This window comes from Pyrus communis, chromosome 16 (assembly GCF_963583255.1).
Source record: "Pyrus communis chromosome 16, drPyrComm1.1, whole genome shotgun sequence".
NCBI lineage: Eukaryota > Viridiplantae > Streptophyta > Magnoliopsida > Rosales > Rosaceae > Pyrus > Pyrus communis.
Window position 1 is genome coordinate 9,861,023 of NC_084818.1, and position 25,327 is coordinate 9,886,349.

At 37.2% G+C, this 25,327-nt stretch overlaps 4 protein-coding genes, 1 non-coding gene and 1 pseudogene across 6 annotated transcripts; 4 read left to right on the forward strand and 2 right to left on the reverse strand.

Annotated features, from left to right (window-relative positions):
• Positions 1 to 109: 109 nt before the first annotated feature.
• On the reverse strand, positions 110 to 1,844 carry LOC137719431 (protein yippee-like At4g27745). The gene is made up of 3 exons (XM_068458469.1): positions 1,753 to 1,844; positions 1,263 to 1,400; positions 110 to 504 (listed from the first exon to the last, which is right to left on the reverse strand). Exons 2-3 carry the CDS (start codon positions 1,353 to 1,355, stop codon positions 277 to 279), a joined length of 321 nt encoding a protein of 106 aa, XP_068314570.1. The 5' UTR covers positions 1,356 to 1,400; positions 1,753 to 1,844; the 3' UTR covers positions 110 to 276.
• Positions 1,845 to 2,506: 662 nt separating this feature from the next.
• Positions 2,507 to 5,219, forward strand: LOC137720359 (uncharacterized). 2 transcript variants are annotated; one of them, XM_068459419.1, is made up of 4 exons: positions 2,507 to 2,646; positions 3,028 to 3,174; positions 3,291 to 3,381; positions 4,955 to 5,219. In XM_068459419.1, the coding sequence occupies exons 2-4, from the start codon at positions 3,064 to 3,066 to the stop codon at positions 5,086 to 5,088; spliced, it is 336 nt and encodes a 111-aa protein (XP_068315520.1). In that variant the 5' UTR covers positions 2,507 to 2,646; positions 3,028 to 3,063; the 3' UTR covers positions 5,089 to 5,219. The 2 variants fall into 2 exon arrangements, with proteins under 2 accessions (XP_068315520.1, XP_068315521.1); XM_068459420.1 differs by having other exon boundaries at positions 2,538 to 2,684.
• Positions 5,220 to 5,353: 134 nt separating this feature from the next.
• Positions 5,354 to 8,900, reverse strand: LOC137720358 (probable serine/threonine-protein kinase WNK10). Its single transcript, XM_068459418.1, has 7 exons — positions 8,293 to 8,900; positions 7,816 to 7,853; positions 7,441 to 7,668; positions 7,132 to 7,352; positions 6,892 to 7,049; positions 6,398 to 6,794; positions 5,354 to 6,300 (listed from the first exon to the last, which is right to left on the reverse strand). Exons 1-7 carry the CDS (start codon positions 8,407 to 8,409, stop codon positions 5,492 to 5,494), a joined length of 1,968 nt encoding a protein of 655 aa, XP_068315519.1. The 5' UTR covers positions 8,410 to 8,900; the 3' UTR covers positions 5,354 to 5,491.
• A 2,520-nt stretch (positions 8,901 to 11,420) lies between these two features.
• LOC137719772 (bifunctional fucokinase/fucose pyrophosphorylase-like) lies at positions 11,421 to 18,568 on the forward strand (annotated as a pseudogene).
• Positions 11,423 to 11,496, forward strand: TRNAV-AAC (transfer RNA valine (anticodon AAC)). Its single transcript has one exon. It is a non-coding gene; the product is annotated as a tRNA-Val (tRNA).
• A 2,201-nt stretch (positions 18,569 to 20,769) lies between the features above and the next one.
• Positions 20,770 to 22,972, forward strand: LOC137719603 (protein LEAD-SENSITIVE 1-like). Its single transcript, XM_068458636.1, has 2 exons — positions 20,770 to 20,863; positions 22,265 to 22,972. Exons 1-2 carry the CDS (start codon positions 20,770 to 20,772, stop codon positions 22,948 to 22,950), a joined length of 780 nt encoding a protein of 259 aa, XP_068314737.1. The 3' UTR covers positions 22,951 to 22,972.
• Positions 22,973 to 25,327: the final 2,355 nt, after the last annotated feature.

The window sequence follows — 25,327 nt, forward strand, 5'->3', positions numbered from 1 at the left end:
CACATGGTTTGTTTGTACGTAATATCTAACTTGAATCGAAAGCTAACATATTATATTGTCAGACTATGAATGAAATCTTTTCACATTGATACAATCATTAAAACGGACTTATGACTTTGACTCAGAATTTGAAAGACTGAAACATTATATGCCAAACCGTCTGACAAAAGGACACCAGCATCCAAATAGACAATCAAGAGTTTCTTTGTACACGATGAATAGAACTTATGAACAATCAATCAAAACGAATTCCACAACCCAAACTGAGTATCTACGCTACCAATTGATCTTAACAATCTTAAATTTTTCAAGAACAAATTTTCCTTCTTTGTACTTCTGCAATTCCTCATAAGCTTTGACGTATTTCCAGCCTAACACCTCCCCGCAATCACTGCAGTGTACATCAGCAACTGTGTGGAGGCCTGTGATCAGATGCCGATTCTCCTTAGGCCCTACAACCACGTTCACTGCATGGGAGAACAAAAAGCCCCTGCCACGGCTTGCCTAACATAGCAAAGCAAAGCATATCATATAAATGACAAAAGGATCTTCAAATATTTGCAAACTACTCCATATATATATATGGTGTTTAAATTATATGAGATAACTCCTAACCTAATCTAGCCAATTCTTAACTTATTTCCCCACCCACCCTCATCACTTGGTCTAACCCAGAAGGCTTATCCAACTATTAGGACTTGCCTACAATTTGGTTATCATTGAGGTGGTATCTCAAGACAATCATACATTGTTGTCATGCGTTTTAACTTGCATGGTAGTTTGTAATTGGTTTGAGATACTGTCGCAATGATCCATGTTGTAGGTAAGTTTCTCTCTTTGAACTGTGCATTTATTTAGAATTCACTAATCCACGAGATGCATTTAACTAATAATTCATCTACTCATTGGTAGCTGAAAACATTGACATTATGGAAACCTAAATATCTTTTCTCTGTAACAAACTTTGGTTCTCATTAATTGAATAATAATTACAAGAAGTAGACATATTATACCGTTGAATCTATCTAATCATTGACGGTTGGATAACATAACATAGTAGAATATTTCTGACAAATAAACAATTCTACAACTGAAATCCATGTTCTGTGGACTCAAATGTAAAACTCCAGACCAAATTTTCAATGCAATGACTGAATGAAACACTATTCAATCTGTTACAATAACCTAATTGCCATAACAGTTGCCATAAATTGCATAAGAGTATAAAGGTATGGAGGAGAAAGCACATGCGTTTGGATTACCTGAAATGCCTTAGATACAATATCATCATGACAACAAACATGATTCTGGCACTTGTAGCAGCCATACAGCCTTGGTCCAGATAAATCACCCATTGATTGGAGGATTAATTTGCTTAATACCAACGAATTAAAGTTCAACTGCAGCAAGACAGTTGCAAAACAGAAAGAAATTAAAGTCAAATACCAATTAATTGCCAATTAAGCTTGATATTAACCATCAAGAAAGCTGATCATCTTGATCTGCATGCAACTGGAAATTAAGCAATCACCCAATTGAACAAAACCATTGAAGCCCAGGCATCAATTATTGAGATGATAAATAATATAAACCTATCAAATGAGGAGATATTGCATAAACAAATGGGGATGATTAAGACATGATTCTAATTAAGCAGGCTTTCAAGATGTGTTGTGTCCCAATCCACCCTTAATTGAAATGAAGAATCTGGAAGAAATAATTCATATCAGTCAAAGCATTGTTGCTTCTTACCTGCCTGTCCAGTGCCCATCCACCAAAAGAAAAACTGCAAAAAGCAAAACACTATTTCATTTTTCTCCTCCAAACAATATTATTTGAGAGAGAGAGAGAGAGAGAGAGAGAGAGAGAGAGAGAGAGGGAGCGTGGGGGGTTTTGATTAGTACATTGGTCAAAGTTGAGGTAGGGTTTTGGGGTTTTGACTTTTTGAGCTATCCAGTCACGATTATTCTCATGAGACACGCCAAGTGGATTAAACAAAGATTTTATTTATTTATTTTTTATAAAATTATTTAACATTTTATTAATGTTTTTTTAAATCTTAAATCATTTCAAAATCGTTTTTCATTTGTTCGATCCATGTTGCACAATTTCGTTGGTTGTATGGTTTCACATGTGTCACATTATCAAATTAACAGACAATTTAATAGAATCAGAAGGTAGGGATTGAATTGTTGTGCAATAGCCAAATTAAGAATCACATTGATCGGTTTTTAAATTAAAGGACTAAAATGATGAATTTGATTGCTTTCAGAGATCATTTATAATAAAAATAATTAAAATTATTTGATAAAGATTTTAACAAATTTCTAATATAATGAACAAAAATTATGTATTTTTTTTAATCCAATATAAGAAAATAATAGCATTAAAAAAATAGAAAAATCCAGAATGAATAAAATCATCATATTAGCTCATAAGGGTAGATTTGTAAATGAAGGGAGTCCTTGATACGTTACCCCTTTCCCTCTGCTGCGCGCCTTCGTACCAAATCGCTCTCCCGCTACCGTATTTGCTTAACGCTGCCACCCTTTCTCAGTCTTACAGAACAACACCCGCAAAACCCTAGCGACCCCAATTCCCCTCTCTCGCTTGCAAAGTCGGATTCTTTAAGCTTCTGCCTCAACTGTACGTCTCCAAATCCTAATCTCACAATTTCTCGTATGGTAATTTGTAATATTTCGTTTAATTTAATTTTTATTTTCCTAGGGTTTTGAGCCCTACAATTGGGGTTTTCTCTCTATCTGATTCGGTGGGTCTTTTGACACATCGTCGTTTGGTGATTGAGCTGTTTCTCTTTTTCCCAATTTTGATTTTGTTTGGATTTTTGATGAAAAGTGGGTACCTTTTGATTTTGTTTGATTTTTGTTATTCTTAATTCAAAATAACGTAATGGTAATTACTGTTTAATTGTGTTTTTAGTTTTCTGTATGTTAATGTGATTTGTTGATGGTAGTTTATAAGCGCACACACAATGTAATGACATCTCGAAATCGAAAATAATTTCAGAGAGAGGGGGAGATTTGTGGTTAGAGGCTTTAGGAAATGGAGTTCTGCCCAGGTTGTGGTAACATGCTGCAGTATGAACTGCCGAATATGCACGATGCGAGATTCTTCTGTCCAACTTGTCCCTATGTAGCATACGTTGATAGGAAGGTACAGCTAAAGATATAGATCTTTTTTTGGTGATCTGAATTATATCCTAGCTTCTCTTTCTTGCCTTTTGAAGGGTATGCGTAATGTGATAGCTGGTTTTCGTATTGCGCTTGCAGGTGAAGATTAAAAGAAGGCAGCATCTAGTTAAAAAAGAGATACAGCCCATCTTTACCCTGGACGACTACAAGAATGCGCCCAAAACTGAAGGTTTGTTTCATTTTTCCCGCCCAAGGGGTTTCGGGTTTTTCTCTTTCTTTTGGTTCTAGTAATTATCAAAGTAGGAATATTTGTTAGAAGTAGTGAGAAACATACTCTATTCGTTTTGTTTCTTGATTCACAGTTGAGTACTATTAATGAGGTTGCAGTACTGCAGTGTACTCGTAGTGTGCTCATTCTTTTTCTAGCATTTTACTTTGTTCTTCTGTGGTCTATAAATCCTGCCATTTGTTTACATTTCTTGGTGCCTCTCTGGAATTCACTGCGTGGTCTCAAGCTATGTCGACCTTGTGAAATGATGCCATTGGTCAAATGGGGTTTGGTATTTTCGCTAGAATTTTTAGAATAATTGCGTATATATATCAGACACCGGATAGGATTTGTCTGTAAACTTATTGGTTAGGCTACCTAGTTTTTCTTGTTCACGTTGTCCTGTTTCCTAAAGCACTTAAGGGGGATTGTTGAGGTCTTAGCTTCTTAATTGGGTGGAGCACCCAGTTCTCTAGGTTATGCTTTCACTAGAAAGCGAAGGTGAGTGAGGTTTTGTTACAGTTAGCTGTGAGGTTTTGATTGGACAAGGTTCATCATCGGAGGGAGTTCATACTCTATAGAGGTATCTGTGAGACTGAGATTCTTGTCTCGTGAAAGGCTTAGTTATCTTAGTACGCATTAAAATACTTTTTCCTCATCTTGAGTGCCCTGTTTTATGTTCTGAACAAAGTTATTGGTCGGGTTTATAACTGGTATGGAAGGTTATAAGCATTCATGACTAAAGAGCTAAAGGTTACAATCTCTTATCCAGTTTGGAAACAAATGGGACGTATCTTTTGTGCCTTGAGGTTGAGGGGAAGTTGTTAGAATGCTGCACTTGTTTCTTCATCAAGTTAAATGAAAGTCGACTTTCGACTTTGTGTCAGGTTATGTCTCTTAACCTGATTGGTGATGACTGGAGAGAAATCCTAGATTTAGAAACTGATGTTTCTATAAAAACGAAATAACCGTGATTGAGGACACAAATGATGAGAGATATTGACGAGAGATACAATTGCAAAATCAGTCATTCCATAATCTTCTAAAAGGTTTGAGCTAGCACAATTAGTGGATGTTAAACACAGTTGTAGGTGTGGGAATTGATGTCAAAATTTATTTTGTGTGTGACAATCGATTCAGCGAAAATATTCTTTGTTAAATTAGTTTACTGGATTTAGGTTTAGGTTATCGTGAACTTTGCATGGTAAAGCTAAACATTTTTTCTCTAACTGGAATGAGGTACCGTTCTTGGCTGTACTACACATCTGCTGTAGTTGACTTTTGTCATGATGTTTGTATCAATCTGGATTGAATCATTGAACTTTATGATAAGTGTCGAACATAAATTACATACGCCCAAGTAAAATTTGGATGTCGAAGCATAAGACACTGTTATTCTTGACTTCATTTTGTTGTTCTCCAGTTGATGCTAATGTCCTGTAAAATATTGTTGTACAATTGCAAATATCTCATGAGATGAGGTCTGACTTCTTTTTGTTCTTTCTTTTCTTTCTTTTCTTCTCTTCTCTGGCAGAACCGTGCCCAAGATGCGGGTTTCCTGAGGCGGCTTACAAGACACAGCAAACACGATCTGCCGATGAACCAGAAACAAGATTCTACAGGTGTATGAACAACAATTGCGGACACACATGGGTTGATTACACTTAGTCTGAGAATTTTGTGTTCTTTGAGTTGCTAATCCCTTTTAATTGCTCCATTTTTGAGTTTTTGCCAACTGTGGCGTGATATTGTGAACTGCTTCAACGCATGGAAATAATACTTCAATGTTCATTCGTACATTCTTCTGTTTTATCTTTTGCTGCAACGACCATTCGTTCATCAATTTTATCAAAGTATTCAATGACTTAATGTGCCACCGAGTTTGCAAGCTCGTACCTTCGTAATCAAGAAGGTCGAGCTGACAAACCCGAAGCATTATGTTTTCGGTTCTGATTATCGATCTGCAAAAATGAAGTTGAGCATGCATTAACAAATCCGGTATGCTATTCATACTCAACAAACAAAAGTAACAGGATATCAGCACAAAATTTAGTTCCGAGAAGGTTCAGTATTAGTGAACAGCCACTTTCTTTTTGTCCATCCATCTCTTTCTGGTCGTTTCCAATGCTTTCTCCCTCATCCTTGAAAGTTCCTGGAACCACCGCTGGTACTGCGACTCAATCGTTTCGAGTTCCAACTTTAAATCGGCATCCAGATCATTATCTGCCAAAGATAGTGAAGAACAGCTGCTTGTCAAGCTCATATCTTTCGATAAATTGTGTTCATGCAATGGAAATTCCAAGTTCTTTATGATTCCATTCACTGGGAAGCCTCCTCCGTTGCTAGAGTAATCGCTCTGTAACTTGCTGTCAACTAAATATGAGTACCTCAGCTTGAGTTCAGAAGTATTGCAATTGACAGATTCAACTGCTTGGTCGTTTTTGGTGGAACCATCATCAGCCATTACCTCAGAGTGAACCGATACTTTTGAATGTTCAACAGCAAAATCAGCAAAGCTTGGATAAGAGGTAATGCCACCGTTAAAATTGATTGTATCAGGGTTATCACAGGAGCTACCATCTTGCTCTACCATTGAGCCAGCAGGGGCACCGGATAGCACTGAACCCCACAGGCTTGACAATGAGGGTTTCCCATTTCTATAGACTGGGGATCCGCCACAAAGACTCGTTGGTCCACTTGAGGAATAATCAGATGAGGGCTTCCAACCGGGTAGAAATTTCATTATCAAGTAGTCAATAAACTCAGCAATGAAGGCCACATCGTGATTTGTTAATTCCAGTTGTTCAACCATCTCGCTCGCCACAGACACTGCTGTATCACTAGCAATGTAAAAGAGAAAATGTATATTCCTCGCCTTACCTGTAAGATACAGAAAAGTCATGCTATTACATTCCTGACAGGAATAACAATACTAAACATAAATTTGGATATCCACTCTCCCAGTTTGCATACTCACCACTTGCATCAGCTATACGCAAGGTTAATGATACTGAATCGTCGTCATTTTTTATCCCACTTAACCTGAACTCGTTGTTCTTATGTGTCCTTTGAAATTCCAGTACCTGTGGACTCCCATTGTTGCATCCTGCACATGTGCTTATAGATAGCTGCTTGTAGTCAGTATCTATGTCCATGGAAAAAGGCCCGGACTTTGGTAAACTTGTCGCTTTCAGACTCTGGTTAGGTAACTGTAAGGGATCGCAGATTGGTTCCTTTGGATTGTCAACTTGAAGGAATGCATCTTTGAGCAGCTCTTTCGCCGAAAGCCTCTCAGATGCAGGAACCAGACATTTCTCAATAAACCTTTTGATTTGGGGGTCATTCACCTTACCAAGGGCAGCAGGTTTAACGCCCTGCAAAAGAACATACAGGAAATAAGATTCCTGAGTGGTTCTACTTTAAACAGCCAGCAGAAGAAATGATGATAGTCCTGATGACTCCTCAACTTACAGAGGTAACCTTCTTAAATATTTGAGCAGGACTTTTGCATTCACAATATGGATACTCAAAGGTAACCATCTCTAACATGCACATTCCGAAGGAGTATACATCAACGAGTTCATTATATTCCTCTTCATAGAGCTCTGGAGCCATAAACTCGGGAGTCCCTGACGTAAAAAAAGGAACAGTTTCAGTACTTGTTTAGATGGTTTAATCAAGAGAGAACATCTGGTTTCATAGATTTCTTACCAATCACACTACGAGCAGTAGGCTGCTGCATAACAGTTGCCAATCCAAGGTCTCCGATTTTAACTTCTCCAAGATTTCCATTAATGAAAATATTATCACATTTTAAGTCTCTATGAATGATAGGGGGGTTATGATTGTGGAGAAAGACTAAACCTCCGAGAATCTGTCTTGCCCAGTTCCTTATGGCCTTCATATCAACATTCTTATGCTTCTTACGATATCTATAACCAAAAGGTGCGCAATTAGTTTGATTTCATATAATGTAGTCAAGCAATCCAAAGACAATGAGAAGGAATCAATAGAACATACCGCCTTAGGCTTCCAGATGTGAAGAGCTCTGTAATCATGTTAATCGTATTTTTCTGATCATCCACCCATGAATTATAGAACTTAATAATATTGTCATGTTTCACCGATTTCAGCAGATGAACTTCAGAATACAATTTCTCCAAATCTTCTGGCGATCGCAAGACAGCATCAATCTTCACTTGGTTCCATGCCACTTCTATTCCATCAACTTCATCAAATGCCTTGTAGCTGCAAAAAATATGAGGTACCCAAAATTTAAAAAAAATAAAAATAAAAATTCTTGAATTTAACAAAATTTCTTCCTAAAAGTAGCGAAATCCAGAAAACAAGAAGGAAGAGAATAAAAACTGAAGAGAAAAGGTCTCAGAACCATACACAGTCTTGAAGGCACCCTTGCCCAAGATTTCATTGTACTGTTACCAAGAAAATAAGAAAAAAAGAGAATTAAAGGAGAATTATATGACTAAATGCAAGGGGAAACACAATCTTCTCATATCAAACAAAAAATAACAATTCATTTGTTTCCTATAAAATCGGCTCGAAAACAAGCTGCTCAATCTGATGAAGAATCTTGCAATCACAGATACAATCTGATACCAGTTCATTCGAAACAACAAAACTAATTATTCAACCAAACAAAAGCAACAAATTTACAAAATGTACAATCTATTCAACATAAATTAAACCCTTGCATCAAAATGTGACCACTTACGACACGAATTTCAACGTATCGAAATCATATGAAGATATCGAAAACAAACAAGAACTAAAATTGCAGCTTGAACACAATCATTATTCCACATTCCATTAGCATTTCCAATCCAAATTGCAAGTGCAAGTTGTGATACTTACCCGAACGTATCGATTGCTTGGGTCCTTCTCTATAAAATCGGCCTCTTCATCAGGGAGCTTCGCCACCGGCAACTTCCCATTACTTGCTGGCGATACCAATCGGACCCCTGAATTCATTTCCTTCCAAGAACCAAACAACTACCAGAAAGATAAGGACTTTTTTATTTTATTATATATATATATATTTTTTTTTTCTTTTTCTTTTTTTCCTCTTAATATATAATTTAGTGGGTCAAATTTTTTAATTAGAAAAACGTATTTTTCTCTCGTTCAGCTGAAGAGAGAAATCGCCGTTGATCGGGCCAAAAAACGACGACGCAACAGCAGCTCATAGAAGGCTTCGGAGGCGATGCAGAAGGAATCGAATGCCGATTGGAAGCGGAATCGGCATTCGATGGCGGCGGACGGAGGCAATGAACCGGCTGAGTTCAAAACCCCAAGTTCCATGCAATGCGATTTTTTCATTCTCTACGCGAATCCCGTCGCGACCCACTTCGCGAAAGCCATCCCAGAAGCGAACCCAAGTGGCGGAGAGGGGGTCAGAATCGGCTGTGGAGATCGGGCATTGGGATTGACCAGACGGAGGAGACGAAAGCGGCGGTGAGAAATTCGACCGTTTTGGTGGGGGGTTGAGAGATGGGGGACCGCAAAATCTGAACCGAAGAAAAATGTGAGAAGAAAATGGGGTTGGAATTTGAGAGAGAGAGAGAGAGAGAGTGAGCGCGCGCGGAAGTGCGAAATTCAAGCTCAAGCACAAGCACTTGACACTTGTGTGGTTTTTTTTTTTTTTTTTTTTTTTTGCATTTTATTTCTTTTATTTTAGAAAGAAAAAAAAAAACTGATTGCATTTTTTTAAAAACAAACGAGATGTCAAAACTATTACGAAGATACACAACAGTAAAAAATGGCAACAAACTTTCTTCAACCGAACTTTCAATTTCCTACGTGAGGTTGAATCAATTGAATGCAAAGCTTTTTGGTGTTAAATTTGACAGCATTAAATGTCAAATTTATTAAATGTTTATTAATAGATTAATATAATATTTGATAGATATTGTTGTGTTTGTCGGAAAGGGATCATCTTCAAATCTCTTCCACTTAATCCTCCTTATCAAACAATCCGGACCTTTGAAATTTGATCAAGCGGCTAAAGTTATTATAACTTTTAAAGTGAACTCGTGTTTTTAGCTGTTGAATCAAATTCAAAGATCCGGATTGTTTGATGAGGATGATTAGGTGGAAGGGATGTTTGTCAAGTGTGTGATTGTTTTGCCTCAATCATTGGGCCCCACAAAAGATAAAAAAATTCATTAAATGACATTATTATTTAACATATGCGATGAAGCAAAATATTTTACAAAAAGTCAAATTCAACATAATAGCATTCCCACCGTTGGGTTTGGCTCGGGGGACAGGCTCGAAAACAAGGGCCCGAGGGCCGGTGGGAGGGCTCCAGCGTGGGATAGCCCAATGGAAGGTGGAGGCCCGAGCTCTGGGCCCGTGGGGGATTGCCAGCCCGAGAGCCCGAGGTGGGCGTGACGTCAGGCTGACGCCAGGGTAGCGTCAGCGCAATATTTAATTTTTTTTGTGTCAGGCGCGTGCACCCCACCCGCGCGTGGGGGCGCGTTGCCGACACAAAAATCAGAAGAAAAAGAAAGTTGTCAGTTACCGTTGGGAAGCCACGTGGCTTCCCACGGTGCGTTAGATCTCAACGGTCACTTAATTTGGACCGTTCGATCTAAGATCAACAGTGGATATTAAAATGCTTTATAAATAAAAAAAATAAATGAAAAAATAGTTTTAAAAATCTGAAAAGTTACCGTTGTGATACGTGGCACAATCTGGAGTGTTGGAATTCAAATTTTTTTTATATCCAACGGCAGAGATTAATTAATTGAATAAAAATTTAAAAAAAATTGTAAAAAATTCAAAAAAATTCAAAAAAAAATATGAAAAAAAATTGTAAAAAAAATTGTTTTTACTTTTCTATAAATACCTTCTCATTATCATCTACCTTACACAACAATTTCATATTTTCTCAACTACTTTCAATCACATTCCTTTCTTCGTCTCAAAGTTTGAATCATTTTTTCAACAAAATGACCACTGGTGCAGGTACGAATTGGTCGCTTATTGAAGATGTTGCGTTGTATACTAGTTGGGTTGAAGTTACTCATAGTTTGCTTACGGGTAATGAGATGCAGTTGCGAGAAATGTGGAGTCTTATTCATACCAATTTTCTTGAGAAAATTGGTGGGAAAAGAACCAAAGAATCGATGTCCAGTCATTGGATAATGATAGAGATTTTGAGAATTTTGGTGTGAGATTTGTGAGGATGGATGGTGGATTATATAGAGGATTAAAAAAGGATTAGGTTGTGCATAATGTCACGTGGCATGCCGTCATTCGTTACAAATCTGATGGAAATCTATCCTCAAAGATTGTGAACAGATTATGACACGTGGCATGCCGTCATTCGTTAAAAATCTGATGGAAATCTATCCTCAAAGATTGTGAACAGATTATGACACGTGGCGCGACGTGATTGGTTAATAATCTTATCAGAAATCCATCACCAATAATTGTATTATTTTGTGTTATTTAATAATACTTCGGATAATGACACGTGGCGCAAAGAGAACGATTAAAAATCTTATCCGATATTACAATTAAAATTATTTTGTATTATTTTATAAATAAAAAAATACTAATATTTTATTGCCTATTGCCAGGGCTATTGAAGTGTAACGGTGGAGATGCAAATTCTATTGCCAGGGCTATTTACTGTTCATTAAGGGCAGTTACTGTTCATTAGGTGGATTGAATAGTGCATTGCCAGGGGGGAGGGCTCCAACGCTGGAGTTGCTTTAAGCCATCAAATATCATTTTGATGTTTAAAACTTGACAACTCACTTAGAGATGCTTTTAACCTCACAATCAATTAGTAATAATGTGGTTCAAATTCACATTTGGCTTGAATCCAATCTAAAACCTCGCACTCACAAGTGAAGAGAAATCGAACATAAAACTGATTGCATTTTTGTGCCATTAGTTTCACTTTGTTACTTGATTCCATCAAAGATAGATTTCAATAGGAGAAAATATATAAATTGAACAAAACAATCAAAATGGTTTCGTGGTGTAGTTGGTTATCACGTCAGTCTAACACACTGAAGGTCTCCGGTTCGAACCCGGGCGAAGCCAATTTCTTTTTTCTAAAACTCATCCAACATTTTTACTTCATATGTTTTGCTTCTTATATTCATTTTTTTCTTCTATATAATTATTATTTATCTTTTCTGCTTCATGATTTCACTGCATATGACTTGTTGTTCTTTCATTTTGGAACTTCAAGTGAGGTTTTGGATCATCTTAGTCGAGTTGCCTCGGGACTGGTTGGTCGAAGACACCTGTGTTCTATCCCAACCAGCACTCTATCTAACATTGCAACATCCGTTGTTCTTCTTTCTAGAAAAATTGCACCTGCTGTCTCGATCGGGGAAGATTTTCTTATATATGATTCAACTATTCCAAGTGGAATGCAAGTTGGTTATCTATACGTAGTTGTTGGTATTAATGTTCCAGAAGTAAATAATAGTGCTACAGAAGATTCATTTAGGTTCATGCTTTCGGATCGCCATTGTCTTTTGGAGATTCCTCTACTCGGACGCATTGGAAGAGTCATAGTATATTGTGGCCTTCATGATAACCCCAAAGTTTCACTCCTCTAGGATGGAACTTTTTGTGGGAAACCTTGGAGGAAGGTCTTGGAAGATTCAAGAATCCATGAAAATGATATATGGAGCTTAACGAGTACTCATGGAAAGTGTTTATGGAATGCAAAAATATTTCCTATTCTTTCTTACTTTGAGATGGTAAATTTGGCACCATGGTTTATGGGCTTGGGCGATCAAAATTCTGAACATCTCTATGAGGCTCCCATTGATATATGTACTTCATCCCATAAGAACAATGATTTTGATACCTCTCCATATCATTCGTTCCATCCTAGAATGGTGAAGGTTCAATTACCAGTTCGTGTGGATTTTGTTAGGGGTTGGAGTGACACTCTTTTATCGAGCTTGAAGCGTGTCGGTTGCGTTTTGAACATGGTAATAAGTTTGGAATGTTCTCTTCCAATTGGCACCAACATAGAGAAGACAAAATCAACGGGTGCCTTTATTAGTGATGATACTGGGAATGAGTTACACATTGAAGACCTAACCTTAATTGCTACTCCATTTGATGACAACAATCTATTTCGCCTTGTCAAATCTGCACTGCTTATGACTGGCATTATTCATGAAAACGTTCTTGCATCCAAGGGTTTGCAGATCAAGACATGGGCCCGTGTACCTCGTGGCAGTGGCTTGGGGACTTCTAGCATTTTAGCAGCTGCAGTTGTGAAATGACTCATCCAGATTACCAATGGAGATGAAAGTAATGAAAATATTGCAAGGCTTGTTCTTGTATTAAATGTACTTCAAGTTTTCCTGGAAGTCCATTACAACTACAAGTCATCCCACTCTTGGCTTCTCCCATGTTAATTTCAGAGTTGCAGCAACACTTGCTTGTGGTTTTTACTGGTCAAGTACACATTTCCTTTTCCAATTTAGATATGCATTCTAAGACTATTCTTGCATAATTGCATTACATAATCATATTGTCAATCGTGAAAAGCATAAAAGTTTGCTTCGTTACTCGTTAAGGCGAAAATTTAGAGTCTTGTTCTACACATGCACACTTTAGTTACTGGACCTTAACTTGATATTGCTTTATTACTTGTGTCCAATCTCACGTTGCTCTCACTTTCCCATTGAAAACATGTCTGTATTCCCATGTATTTGAAAGGATGTAAATATGATTTGGTGCAGGTTCGACTTGCGCACCAAGTCTTGCAAAAGGTGGTAATCCACTACGTCTGAAGCCAAAGGGACAACCTTATGTTGGAATTTAACTCCATATACTTAACTGAAATACCTAATCATTAACATGAATCATTAGAGTGATACTTGAAGAAAACATGGTTAGTTGCTCCAAGAATCCTTTCACAGACCAAGCATACTAGATCATGATTTGAAATTAGATAAGAAAGAATTACCTGGTGCAGGCTGTGGTTACTGTTAACATATAAGAATTCTTCAACTCACTTAAGGCCTTATGTTCCAATGGTTATAGAACCCTGATTACATAACCTATTCTTTGTGAGCAAAGAACTCATATATATAAAGAAATAATGACAGCCAACTCCTATCTATCGTGGGGTGTTGGTTATTCCACTGTATCAAATTCAACTGTAATGGGTTAGTGGAGGACATAGTTGCATCCCACACAAAGGGTTAATAGAAAACAGATGCATCCCCAACAAAGGGTTAGTGGAAAACAGATGCATCCCCAACATTCTAAATGTGTTTCCATAACTATAAGACGTTGGTTTTCCACGTATCAAACTCTTATTGAAGTTGTATTATCCACATGTAATTTCACCTTTATCACAAGTAGTTAAGTCCACATAGGATTCCTACACCTTCTTGTATCCAGCATCAAGCGCATTGCTGAATAGGCCAAGAAATGGAGAAAAACTCTGATGAATTGTGACATAGATGACTTTGGGGAGATAATGCTAGAGGCTTAGAGGTTGCATCAAGAACTCGACCCTTACTGCAGTGATGAGTTTATGGATCAACTCTACAGATTCGCTCACCCGTACTGCACCGATTATAAGCTTGTGGGTGCCGGGGGCAAAGGCTTTGCCTTGTTGTTTGCCAGGGATGAAAAGCAGGCAAATGAACCAAGGCATTTGCTAGAACAAGATTCAAATTTTGACGTCAAAGTATACAATTGGAACATCTTTTTGGATAATTAATTAAAAGGTGTGTTATAATGCTTTAGATTGGTTCTTTAATGTATCTTATGATACCAAACTGACACAACCCGACCTAGAGTGTCCACCTAGACATCCGAATCGTGATGTGTTGGCCGACATCAGGAAGTTGACGAAGTCATAAGGTGTAGTGATGTGGAAAATGTGAATAAATAAAAACCTAAAAGTGCCTAATTTAGAGTGTGCAAATGAGCAGGGATTGAACCCATATCACACAAGTGATGTCAGAGCATAGATAAAATATAGTAAAAGAAGAGTAATGACATTTATACTGAAAGGAGAAATCTCCTACATAGTAGCTTTTTCCAACAGTCTTGGTAGTCACGAAACCTCTGCCACTAAAACCTTGGAGGGGCGAAAAACAAAGGTGAGTGGGCCTGAAAATAAAGTTTTGTAAAACCTTTTCAAAAAGTGTAACCCCTCGCTGTACCGGATTGTCGTCTTCCTTTATAACACATGCTAAAAAGCCTTCACAACTTTTCTCAATAAATGTTTCGCCTTTCTAACGGGGATTAATTTGTGCTTCAGTTTCTGATGTTTGCCAGTGGGGCTAACATAGGGATGACAGGTCATCGAGAAATGACTACTTTCGGTCAATGCTTCAACAAAGGAATAATAATAATGTAGTCGATCCATCTCTTGTATTACGTGGAATTTCACGATATCCAACAAAATAAGATTAACTGGCATTATCAGATTGGTAATGGAAACGGTGTAATCACTGCACTCGTATTGGCATAACAGACTTGCCTTGTGGCAATATTAGATTGGTAAGATGATTGACTGGTGGTTTAGGTCGTTGACATGATTATGGGTTTGTTATTCTCTTATATGGCTTGCTTCCAAGTTTCTATGATTGTGGTTCTGCTGGCTCTAATTGTCTTGATAAATGTGTATGTCAGCGATGCCGCTACCTAACGTTTCTATGGTATTCTAGTAATGTTTGCCTTTATGGAATAGTGAACCGGTGTCCTGGCAATGGTATGATATCCACATATCGCACTTCACTTTCAATATAATGATATCATACCGCTTGGATACTGGTTCACAACTCCCTGATACAGGATAGTCTCATTCTAGTGACAATTAACGTCACCTAGGTTGGTTATTACCTAAGGGATGTTCGGAAGGGTAAGTAAGATTTTCTAGGAAGACTGCTCATGTGAGATGATTTTGTCGTTTTTGGGAACACTGACTACTGTTTTTGGTATGTAATTATGGAAACTAGTGTTTCTGAAACTACCTTAAGCTCAAGAATGGGAATTGTGGTTAACTTTCCCTTAGAATGGGATTTATCGAAATTCGATCTTCTTCCTGAAGAGCCGGAATCATAACTGCTATGTTTGAAAGATTGACGTTGTTGGGGACCAAATGTGACTATCCCCCAGATGTTTTTCCGTTAATTGCAACCACATCAACACTAACATAGTCACTTGAGACATTTTCGGGAACATCAAGGTGAAGCAAAATCTCAAGGAAATTTTGAAAGGTGGCATGAAAAATTAGGATTGCCAAGGATGGGAACGCTTGCGATCTAGAAATCAAACACTATCAATGCCAATGCTAAACTGTCTATGGTAAGTTAACTCGTACAACTCTTCCACCGATACCCGAAAATGGAAACTAAGCTGAAGGTGAGGATGAAGATGAGAGCACCATAATCAAATCGTGATTTGACAGACAAGATGAACCGAGAGAGGGTTGTTGCTGAAGCTACAAAAATGAACACCAACTATTGTTTTAAATTGCAAATTAAGCTCAAGTGAAACACTAACAAAATGTTATGAATCCGAAATTTAGAACAACAATGCTGACATCTAGGAGGAAAACTGAGGTTCCAATAATTATGGGCTCAAAGTTTTCTCCTGCCTTGCAAGAACTTTAGTGGACACACAAGCCAAGTGATCCAGCAAGAGAAGTTCCCGCTGCTCTATTTATGCCTTTACAGAGTGTAGCACCTGCAATGAAATGGCCAATTGGTTACTTTTATTCACTTTAATTTGATATTGTGGAAAACTTTGTGCGGGAAAGGAAGTGATTTCCATGCATATTTTTTCTTCCACTGCACACCTCTTTTTCTCTTTGGCCCTTGAATTAAACAAATTAAAGGACAATCGAGGGACAAAAATAAAGAGAGGTGGACGGAACATCAGTTTCCATTTGGTAATCAACAAATTTGGTTTTTTGACAGTTTTAATCATCTACAGTTGATTCGAAAACTACCACAATAGTCATAACCACCCACATTGCATTCCCTCATAGACCTTCATGCAAATACCTTATGTAGTAAAAAAAAGTAACACAACAGAAATAGCCAACCCTACTTTGAGAGCATGGATCACCTTTCCGAGCTCAGCAACTCCCAACTTCCATGCCTTCACTAAAAACCTCCAAACTTTCATCACCAATCCTCCAACCGCACCCTTCAACCCTAGCAACGTCGCCATATCAACTAGTCTCGATGTATTTTTCGTCCCATCAGCTACATTGATACTCCACTCCACATTCCCTAACACATCATTTTCACTTGCCATATTGGCCAGGGCTAACAAGAACAACGATATTAGGGTAGTTTGGATTAGACTAATCGAAGCTCTTAGCCAAGTGGTTTGCCTTAATGTACGTGTTAAGCTTCATGTGCCTTACATATTTATTCACCAGAAATTTTAATTCCTTGAGCAGACAAGTCATAAGTGGATAATATGTTTAAGCTTTTAAATTGAACAGATGCACATGCACTTAATCATTAAGGTTTGGATCATCATAACCTAAAATCCCTAAAAAGCATGACCTAATTATGCACGTACTATTGCAGGATTAATATTTTAGTTGGTCCATTACATCATAAAACGCATTACCAAAAGGAACCAAGGTACATATAATTTTTCATATCTTCAGCTTTTAGATTGTTTAAGAAATAGAGGCCAAGAGCAATGCATGTCATCTTTGATTCAAGTATTCATATAGCTTTTTTTATGTTTGAATCATCTTTAATCGATTAATTCTTAGCCTAATAGTACTTCATCTCTTAATACTAAAAAGGTATCACATTCAGTTTCATCACCCGATAAAGAATTAAAATATAGGATTTTCTATATGTTAGTGCTACATCAACGTGCCAAAATGTCGTGGCATTCAACTTTAATTTGTTGCCACAATCTCCATGAGCTGTATTCCACATATTAAGTACTTTTCCCTCTTCCTTTTCATCTGGTAAGAAAACTATTCCGTTCATGCAACAGAGACAGTTTGATCGACGTGGGATTTTACTAAAATACATATTTACGGAGTGAAAGTTAAACTATTACTTGTTGGTTAAGAAATATTAGTCAATGGAACAAAATCTATTCCATTTGATGACAACGATCTATTTCGCTTTGCCAAATCCGCACTGCTTGTGACTGGCATTATTCATGAAAACATTCTTGCATCGAAGGGTCTACATATTAGGACAAGGGCCCGTGTACCTCATGGTAGTGGCTTGGGGACTTCTAGCATCTTAGCAGCTGCAGTTGTGAAATGACTTATCCAGATTACCGATGGAGATGAAAGTAATGAAAATGTTGCAAGAGTTGTTCCTGTATTAAATGTACTTGAAGTTTTCCTGGAATTCCATTGCGACTACAAGTCGTCCCACTCTTGGCTTCTCCCCCATTAATTTCAGAGCTGCAGCAACGCTTGCTTGTGGTTTTTACTGGTCAAGTACATTGCGCCTTTCCTTTTCCAGTTTGGATATGCATTCTAAGACTTTTCTTGCATAATTGCATTACATAATCTTATTATCAATTGTGAAAAGCATACAAGTTTGCTCCGTTGCTCGTCAAGGTGAAAATTTAGAGTCTTGTTCTACACGCACACTTTAATTATTGGACCTTAACTTGATATTGCTTTATTCCTTGTGTCCAATCTCATGTTGCTCTCACTTTCTCATTGAAAACATGTATGTTTCCCATGTATTTGAAGTAATGTAAATGTGATTTGGTGCAGGTTCGACTTGCGCACCAAGTGTTGCAAAAGGTGGTAATCCGCTACCTCCGAAGCCAAAATGACAACCTTCTTGTATCTAGCATCAAGCACTTCGCTGAACTAGCCAAGATAGGAAGAGAAGCTCTAATGAATTGTGACATAGATGACTTTGGGGAGATAATGCTAGAGGCTTGGAGGCTGCATCAAGAACTCGACCCTTACTGCAGTGACCAGCTTATGGATCAACTTTGCAGATTTGTGCACCCGTACTACACCAGCTACAAGCTTGTGGGTGCTGGGGGTGGAGGCTTTGCCTTGTTGCTTGCCAGGGATGCCAAGCAGGCAAAGAAACTAAGGCATTTGTTGGAACAAGATTCAAATTTTGACGTCAAAGTATTCAACTGGAACATCTTCTTAGATAATTAATTAGGAGGTGTGTTATTACCAACAGGATCCTCTCCGGATCCTTTTGGTAAGGATATGGGGATCTGTGAATTGTGTCCGTTTATTGTATATCGTGTAGTCAGTTTTTGTCAAGTATTGTTTGTATTTAATTTTAAATAAAAATATTTAAAATAATTTCTGACCATACGATGTACGATGAAAGGAAATGATTGACGGATCTCTAGGATCCTCACAAAGAGGTTCGGCGAGGATCCGAATTCATTTATTAGGATGTGTGTTATTATGCTTTAGATTGGTTCTTTATTGTATATTAATTAATAGAGTAACACTAGGTAGACCAAATTTTTTAAACCATATTTGTAAACTAAATGATGTGGTTGTAGATGATTGAATTATTAATTAAGTGTCGATTAACGTGCTTGTTTTTTATTGGTAACACATCATTTAGTTTGCAATTTGATTTAAAAATTTTGGTTTTTCTAGTATTACTCTTATTAATTTTATTTAAAATTAATCACAAGAAGTGGCTCAGTGGTAAGGGTACGTATTGCAGCTCCTAAATAAACAAAAAAATTTGGAAGGTTCCAAGTTCGGTGATCCGAGCTAGTGAGTTTGCTTGACTGTAACCACAAGCAAGGTGAAATTTCTCATAACCTTTCTGGGCCAGGAAGGGAGGAAGTCTACTTGACTGTGGTCACGGGCATGATGAACTTCCCCATAGACTTCCAGGGCAGGAAGACGTGGATAACCATGGTTTGCCACCAATTATCCCTCTTTTGAAAGAAAAAATATATATATATATATATATATATATTAATTTGAAAACCCTACAATAATTACTGGATATAAGTTTCGGGTGGTGTATTAGTTTGAAAATAATTCACATTTGTATTTGCGTGGAAATAAATAAAATAAATTCATGATTTGGTTCATTTAAAAATTGTAATATCACAATGCATTTAATCTTTTTAAATACATTGTATTTTCTTTTTAATTTAAGGTTGTCAAGTGGCAAATGAGAAAAGGAAAAAAAAAGGGGAAAATATGGGAAAAGAGAAAACAAAAGAAAGCCAAGTGGCAAAATCAAATCATGAATGTGAAACACGTACAACGTGGAACCGTGGCAAAGAATCCAAAGCGTTCGACATTCTTTGCATTTTTTCCCGTAAATTGCGTTGGAACAAAATAAAAACACGAGAAACTATTGAGTCTGACCGTTATGAGATCAAATGCTTTGTTTTTATTTTGTGTGTACTGGTTTATGGTCTTTGTCATTAAGTGACACATGTTTAGTTTATGACAACAAAGTTAGAAAAGATTAAGTTTATTAACACGTGTCAATCAATGATAAAAGTTAAAGAGAAACCACATACAAATGAATATAGAAGATTTGAATTCAACGATTACACTATGATAAGATAATGGAAATTCAACTTAAATAACTCTATATATATATATATATATATAAGTGATTTTTACACGTAAGTGGAGCCACAATAACATGTAACAGTGTGACTGTCACACCAAAATAAAAAATAAAAAAATCACCAAACTATAAGAATTTGATTGGTGATAGGTGATAAAAGAAAATGAGAATGACAAGAAAAAAATTATGAAGTGGAGCCACCACAAAGTCCTTTTTTTATTCTATTGCAATTTCCACTTGTTTCTCTAAAGACCTAAAGACCCAAAAGACCCAACTCCTAACACACAAATGCTAAGAGAAGGAAATAAAAAGGGGGTCATCATCCTCCATCTCAAATTCTAGGTGATCATTTATCACGATGGTGAAAAAGTGTTGAATGCTTGTATTATGGTATGAGTTCAAATTATATCGATAGTTAATTTAACATCTAATTTAACAAAATTTATTATTTGGCAAAAATACAATCCTTCATCTCAAATTCATTATCAAAGTTGGTCATGATTATTCATGACCTAGAAAATTAAAATCCAAAAATATGTTATATGATGTTGTATAAATTTTGGTAAAAAGGTCATTTAACCGTTGCTTTGGTGAGCCAATCCTTTTCTGCCGCACCCCTTAATTTTAATTTTATTTTTATTTAGATTCTCATCATTTAGCATTTGTGCGTTAGTCCAATCAGTCTGTCTATTTACATTTTTTATAGACGCAAGCGGTTTGCTTTTGCTTATGGTGTAATTGCAGAAGACCAGATGAAGACGCAGTCTAAAGAGAGAAAGTGAGGAGTAAGAGAGAGATGGGTCTGCTGACGAATAGAGTGGAGAGAAATGAGATCAAGCTAGGAGACCACATCTACACCTACAGAGCCGTCTTTGCCTACTCTCACCATGGTTTTCTCACTCTCTCTCGTTTTGTTATTTTATTTTAATTTTATTTCTAGGTGTGTGTGTGTGTGTGTGTGTGTGTGTGTGTGTGTGTCTATATATATATATATGCTTTTTGAAGAATTACTTAATGTGGGTTCATGGAGTGATGGGATTTCTGGGTTTTTGGCATTTTTTTCATTTGTTTGTTTAATTCTACTTTCGGGGTTCAATTGTCAGCTGAATTATTGCATTTTTTTCATTGAATTTTAAGTTTCTTTGCTTGCAAGTTTATGGTCGTGGATTCCTTGATTAATGCCTTCCACCAGTCCAAAAAACAAATAGTTGTTGACTTATTGACGGTGTAAATAAAAAATGAAAACTTGTTACTGTTCAGATGGTAGTAATTTCTTCAAATCGATGCAATCGGATAATCGTTTTGTGATTTGATGTGATTGAATTTTCTACCCTTGACTGCTACTGATTGGTTTCGGCATGATGATGAAAGCTGACTTAGTAATTTCTTCAAAGTTCCCTTCTTTTTCTTTTAAAATTTTTCTTTAACCTTGTTTGTTCATGGATTAGAGCTATTGGAAGATTTGGTGCAGAACGGTGTGCAGTGACGCTCTAAGATTCATAAAGCTGATCCTATTTAGTGGGATAATGCTTTGTTGTTGTCGTCGTCTTGTTTGTTCACTGGATTTGCTTTTCAGAGGTTTCTAAGCACCAATTGTTGTTTCAAAGATTGTTTGTTGAATGGTTTGTAATTGAGTGGCTCAACAAAGAAATATATAAATCGACAAAACTATTTGTTTCTTTCCTTTTCAGGGATTAGAATGTGTTTCTCCTTCCTTTTTTTCCTATTGTTCATAACCTGTTAACCTTTGCTGACTAACAATATTCATTCGCAACTTGGACTCGAAAACAGAATTCTCAAATCAATGTTGTCATTCAAGTTGCCTAATCGCTAGGTAGCAGAATAGCACATTAATTCTTCCGAATTAATTATGATGCCTCTTCATGAATTACATATACTACGGATTTGCAAAATGTACTTGGACATATTTTATGCAGAATGTGTCTACATCTCTGTGGTGAGTTTCACATTTAGGAGGTTTGATTTGACCTATGTAACGGAAGGTAGAAGAATATGGTTCCTACTTCAACATAAAATTTTCTCTCATCTTCATCATCATCGTCATCATCGTCATCATCTTATTTAACCTAATTTTGTTCTTCCCATTTCAATTTTCAATTGTGTTCATTCTGTCTACTATAGTACGATTTTTCTAATGTCAAATTTGTAGCTCAAATAAATCATCCAGTGCTTTAGTTCATTTGAACTTATTTTTATGAACTAAGCACTTTCGTTACTATTATGTTTGGATAAGTTTAATCAAGAGTTGTATTGAATATCACATCACACAAGTATTTATCTGGGCAGAAGCAAGGTGGTCCATTTTAGACCTAAGAGAAACTTGAACTCAAGCACTGAATCATCATCTGATGTTTATGATTCAATGTCCTGTCCCACCACTCCTGACTGTGGATTCCGGCAACCCAACAGTGGCGTTGTCCTCTCATGCCTGGACTGCTTCCTCAAAAATGGATCCCTTTACTGCTTCGAATATGGGGTTAGCCATTCGGTTTTCCTTGCAAAAGTAAGGGGTGGCACATGCACAACTGCAGCATCTGACCCATCAGAAACGGTTGTCCATCGCGCGATGTATCTTCTTCAAAATGGATTTGGCAACTACGATATATTTCAAAACAACTGCGAGGACTTTGCTATGTATTGCAAAACCGGTCTCTTGATAATAGACAAGGAAGGCGTGGGAAGAAGTGGTCAAGCTTCATCTGTTATTGGCGCCCCATTGGCAGCCATTCTTTCTTCTCCTCTGAAATTTTTGATGCCCAACTCGGTTGGTGTGGCTACTGTAACCGCTGGGATGTATTGTATGAGCAGGTATGCAACTGACATTGGCGTTCGAACTGATGTAATCAAAGTGGCCATGGAGGATTTGGCCGTGAACTTGGGTTGGGGTAGCGACCATGAGGAGGAAGTGACCGAGGACGATGATTCTGATTCCCCTATTACACAGATTACCAGGTGATGTGAACATGGTTCTTGTGCAAGTCAAGTGTTGTGGAATTGCATGTATAAAGTGGTAGTCAGTGTTGAAAAGCATTCTCGATGTTAATGATTGAAGTACTGATGTGGGTTTTACAACTCATTTATAACCGTCACATAATCGTGTTTTCTAATTCATACAAGGAAGGAATGAAAGCAGTACTTATCTGGTATTCGTATTCGTTGGTTCTTTCCAATTTTTCACTTCAAAATAGTCATCTTGCACTCTTCCTTCCGTTATATTTTTAAATCGGAAAAGAAAGTTAGAAAATAAATTTCAACCAAATTGAGGATGTTTCAAATTTGGTGCGCATTGTTGGTAAATTGTAAAATCAATTGTTCATACAGACTTGTTTTTTGTACATACAAATATGACAGAAGCGGAACTGTGAACATACGAATACAGACTTGTATTCTGTTGCCTTCGAATCGAGCACAAATTTATGCCTTTTGATTTGCCTAGTAGAACAATTGTCTTCAGTCACATCTTCATTCTCTTTGAAGTACTCCAACATATATCTTGCTAAATATTGTCATTACTAATACAAATGAAAATGATAGTAAGGGCTCGTCTGGAACTGCTTCCGTAAATCCAAATACTATTTGTAAAAGCACTTAGGAGTGCTTCTTTAAGAAGAATCCAGCAGGTGCTTGTCTGTAAAACGCTTTTCTAACCAAAAGCGCTATTAAGTTTTTCTACCAAATGCTGTCAGAAACCCTTTTAGTTGGTAGAAGATGTTTTTAGCCTTTCCAGAAGCAGTTGAAACATGTCATCTAAGTATTGTAATGAGAGATATATACCATCCAAGGAATCAGCCAATTTCTCCAGGTTACTATAGATCAAACAGTGGAGCTGCTGACCAGCCCAGTTGGGATAAAAGAACATGCTTATTAGAACGCAAATGGAGGTCCTAATGCCAACGGTGAACAATCTATGGTAAGCTAACTCTGACAACTCTTCCACGCGATACCCAGAAATCGAAACTAAGCTGAAGGTGAGGATGAAGATGAGAGCACCATAATCTAATCGTGATTTGACAGACATGATGAACCGAGAAAAGGTTGTTGCTGAAGCTGCAAAATGAACACCAAGTATTGTTTTAAAATGCTGATTAAGCTTAAGCGAAACACTAACGAAATGATTATGAATCTGAAATTTAGAACAACAATGCTCACATCTAGGAGGAAAATTAAGGTTCCAATAATTATGGGCTCAAAGTTTTCTCCTGCCTTACAAGAACTCCAGTGGACACCCAAGCCAAGTGATCCAGCAAGAGAAGTTATCGCTGCTCTATTTATGCTTTTATTGAATATAGCACCTGCAATGAAATAACCAATTGGTAACTTTTATTCACCTTAACTTGATACTGTGGAAAACTTTGTGCGGGAAGGGAAGTGATTTCCGCACATCTCTTTTCTCCTGCTGCACACCTCTTTTTCTTTTTGGCCTTTGAATTAAACAAAAACAAAGGATAATCGAGGGACAAAAATAAAGAGAGGTGGACGAAACATCAGTTTCCTAAGAAATAGTAGTCAATGGAAAGGTCAACTCACAAATCAATTCTAATAGTCAACTCACAAATCAATTCCAAGAGACACGATGAACTAAAATTCAAAACTAAAGTATAACAAATCGGCTGAAATGTTGTACTTGTCAAAGTCATTGAGGAGATCGCCAGTATTTCACATAATTTTTCCAGTAACTTGTTAAACAAACTTGGAGATTTGCTACTTATGTCTTGTTGCTTACGTTATGAGAATAACTTTGGTACGGCATTTTGGTCAGTCAATTGGTCATGAATCATGCTTGAACTGCCCAATTGATAATGGGTGGAAATGTGCGGCACGTGCAATGAGAGTTGTATCTACATCACATGGGCTAATGGGAGGCTTGAACTGGCCATTTGATTTGATTGGTTAGACTGTTCATACTCAAGTTTTTCTCCTCATGTTAAAGAGTTTTGTATCTACTTGGTTGAATAGCCTTAAACCTAAAATTCATTTTGGTTTGTAATACTATTTACTTAATGACCATATTGGTGGAGACGGGAGCATTCCACCTCCACCCTAATAGCCAAGTTCACGGAGATAGCCAGGACAGAAGAAAACTTGACATCCCTACTTGTCAACTTGTTAGGTGTCTTTGGTTGAAAATTTGAAATGGTCCTTCACCTTGGGCTGCACTTTGGTTGGTAATACTATGTACTTGTTAATAGTATGTACCTGTGCATGAAGCTAAACTGTATACTTGCTAAGCAAAAATGTAAAAAGAAAATTATGAACTCCATACACAGAAGGTTGAGCCAACCACAACCGACCCATGCCTAATATCCACTTTGAGTCAAACCCTAGTTAATAGG

Coding starts and splice junctions, on each gene's coding strand:
- LOC137719431 (XM_068458469.1), bottom strand. CDS start 1,355: ATGGGTGATTTATCTGGACCAAGGCTGTATGGCTGCTACAAGTGCCAG. Junction 505..1,262: donor TTGTATCTAAGGCATTTCAG/GTAATCCAAACG, acceptor TTGCTATGTTAG/GCAAGCCGTGGCAGGGGCTT.
- LOC137720359 (XM_068459419.1), top strand. CDS start 3,064: ATGGAGTTCTGCCCAGGTTGTGGTAACATGCTGCAGTATGAACTGCCG. Junction 3,175..3,290: donor TAGCATACGTTGATAGGAAG/GTACAGCTAAAG, acceptor TTGCGCTTGCAG/GTGAAGATTAAAAGAAGGCA. Junction 3,382..4,954: donor GAATGCGCCCAAAACTGAAG/GTTTGTTTCATT, acceptor CTTCTCTGGCAG/AACCGTGCCCAAGATGCGGG.
- LOC137720358 (XM_068459418.1), bottom strand. CDS start 8,409: ATGAATTCAGGGGTCCGATTGGTATCGCCAGCAAGTAATGGGAAGTTG. Junction 6,795..6,891: donor TATTTAAGAAGGTTACCTCT/GTAAGTTGAGGA, acceptor GTTCTTTTGCAG/GGCGTTAAACCTGCTGCCCT. Junction 6,301..6,397: donor GCGTATAGCTGATGCAAGTG/GTGAGTATGCAA, acceptor TGTATCTTACAG/GTAAGGCGAGGAATATACAT.
- LOC137719603 (XM_068458636.1), top strand. CDS start 20,770: ATGGGTCTGCTGACGAATAGAGTGGAGAGAAATGAGATCAAGCTAGGA. Junction 20,864..22,264: donor CTTTGCCTACTCTCACCATG/GTTTTCTCACTC, acceptor CACATCACACAA/GTATTTATCTGGGCAGAAGC.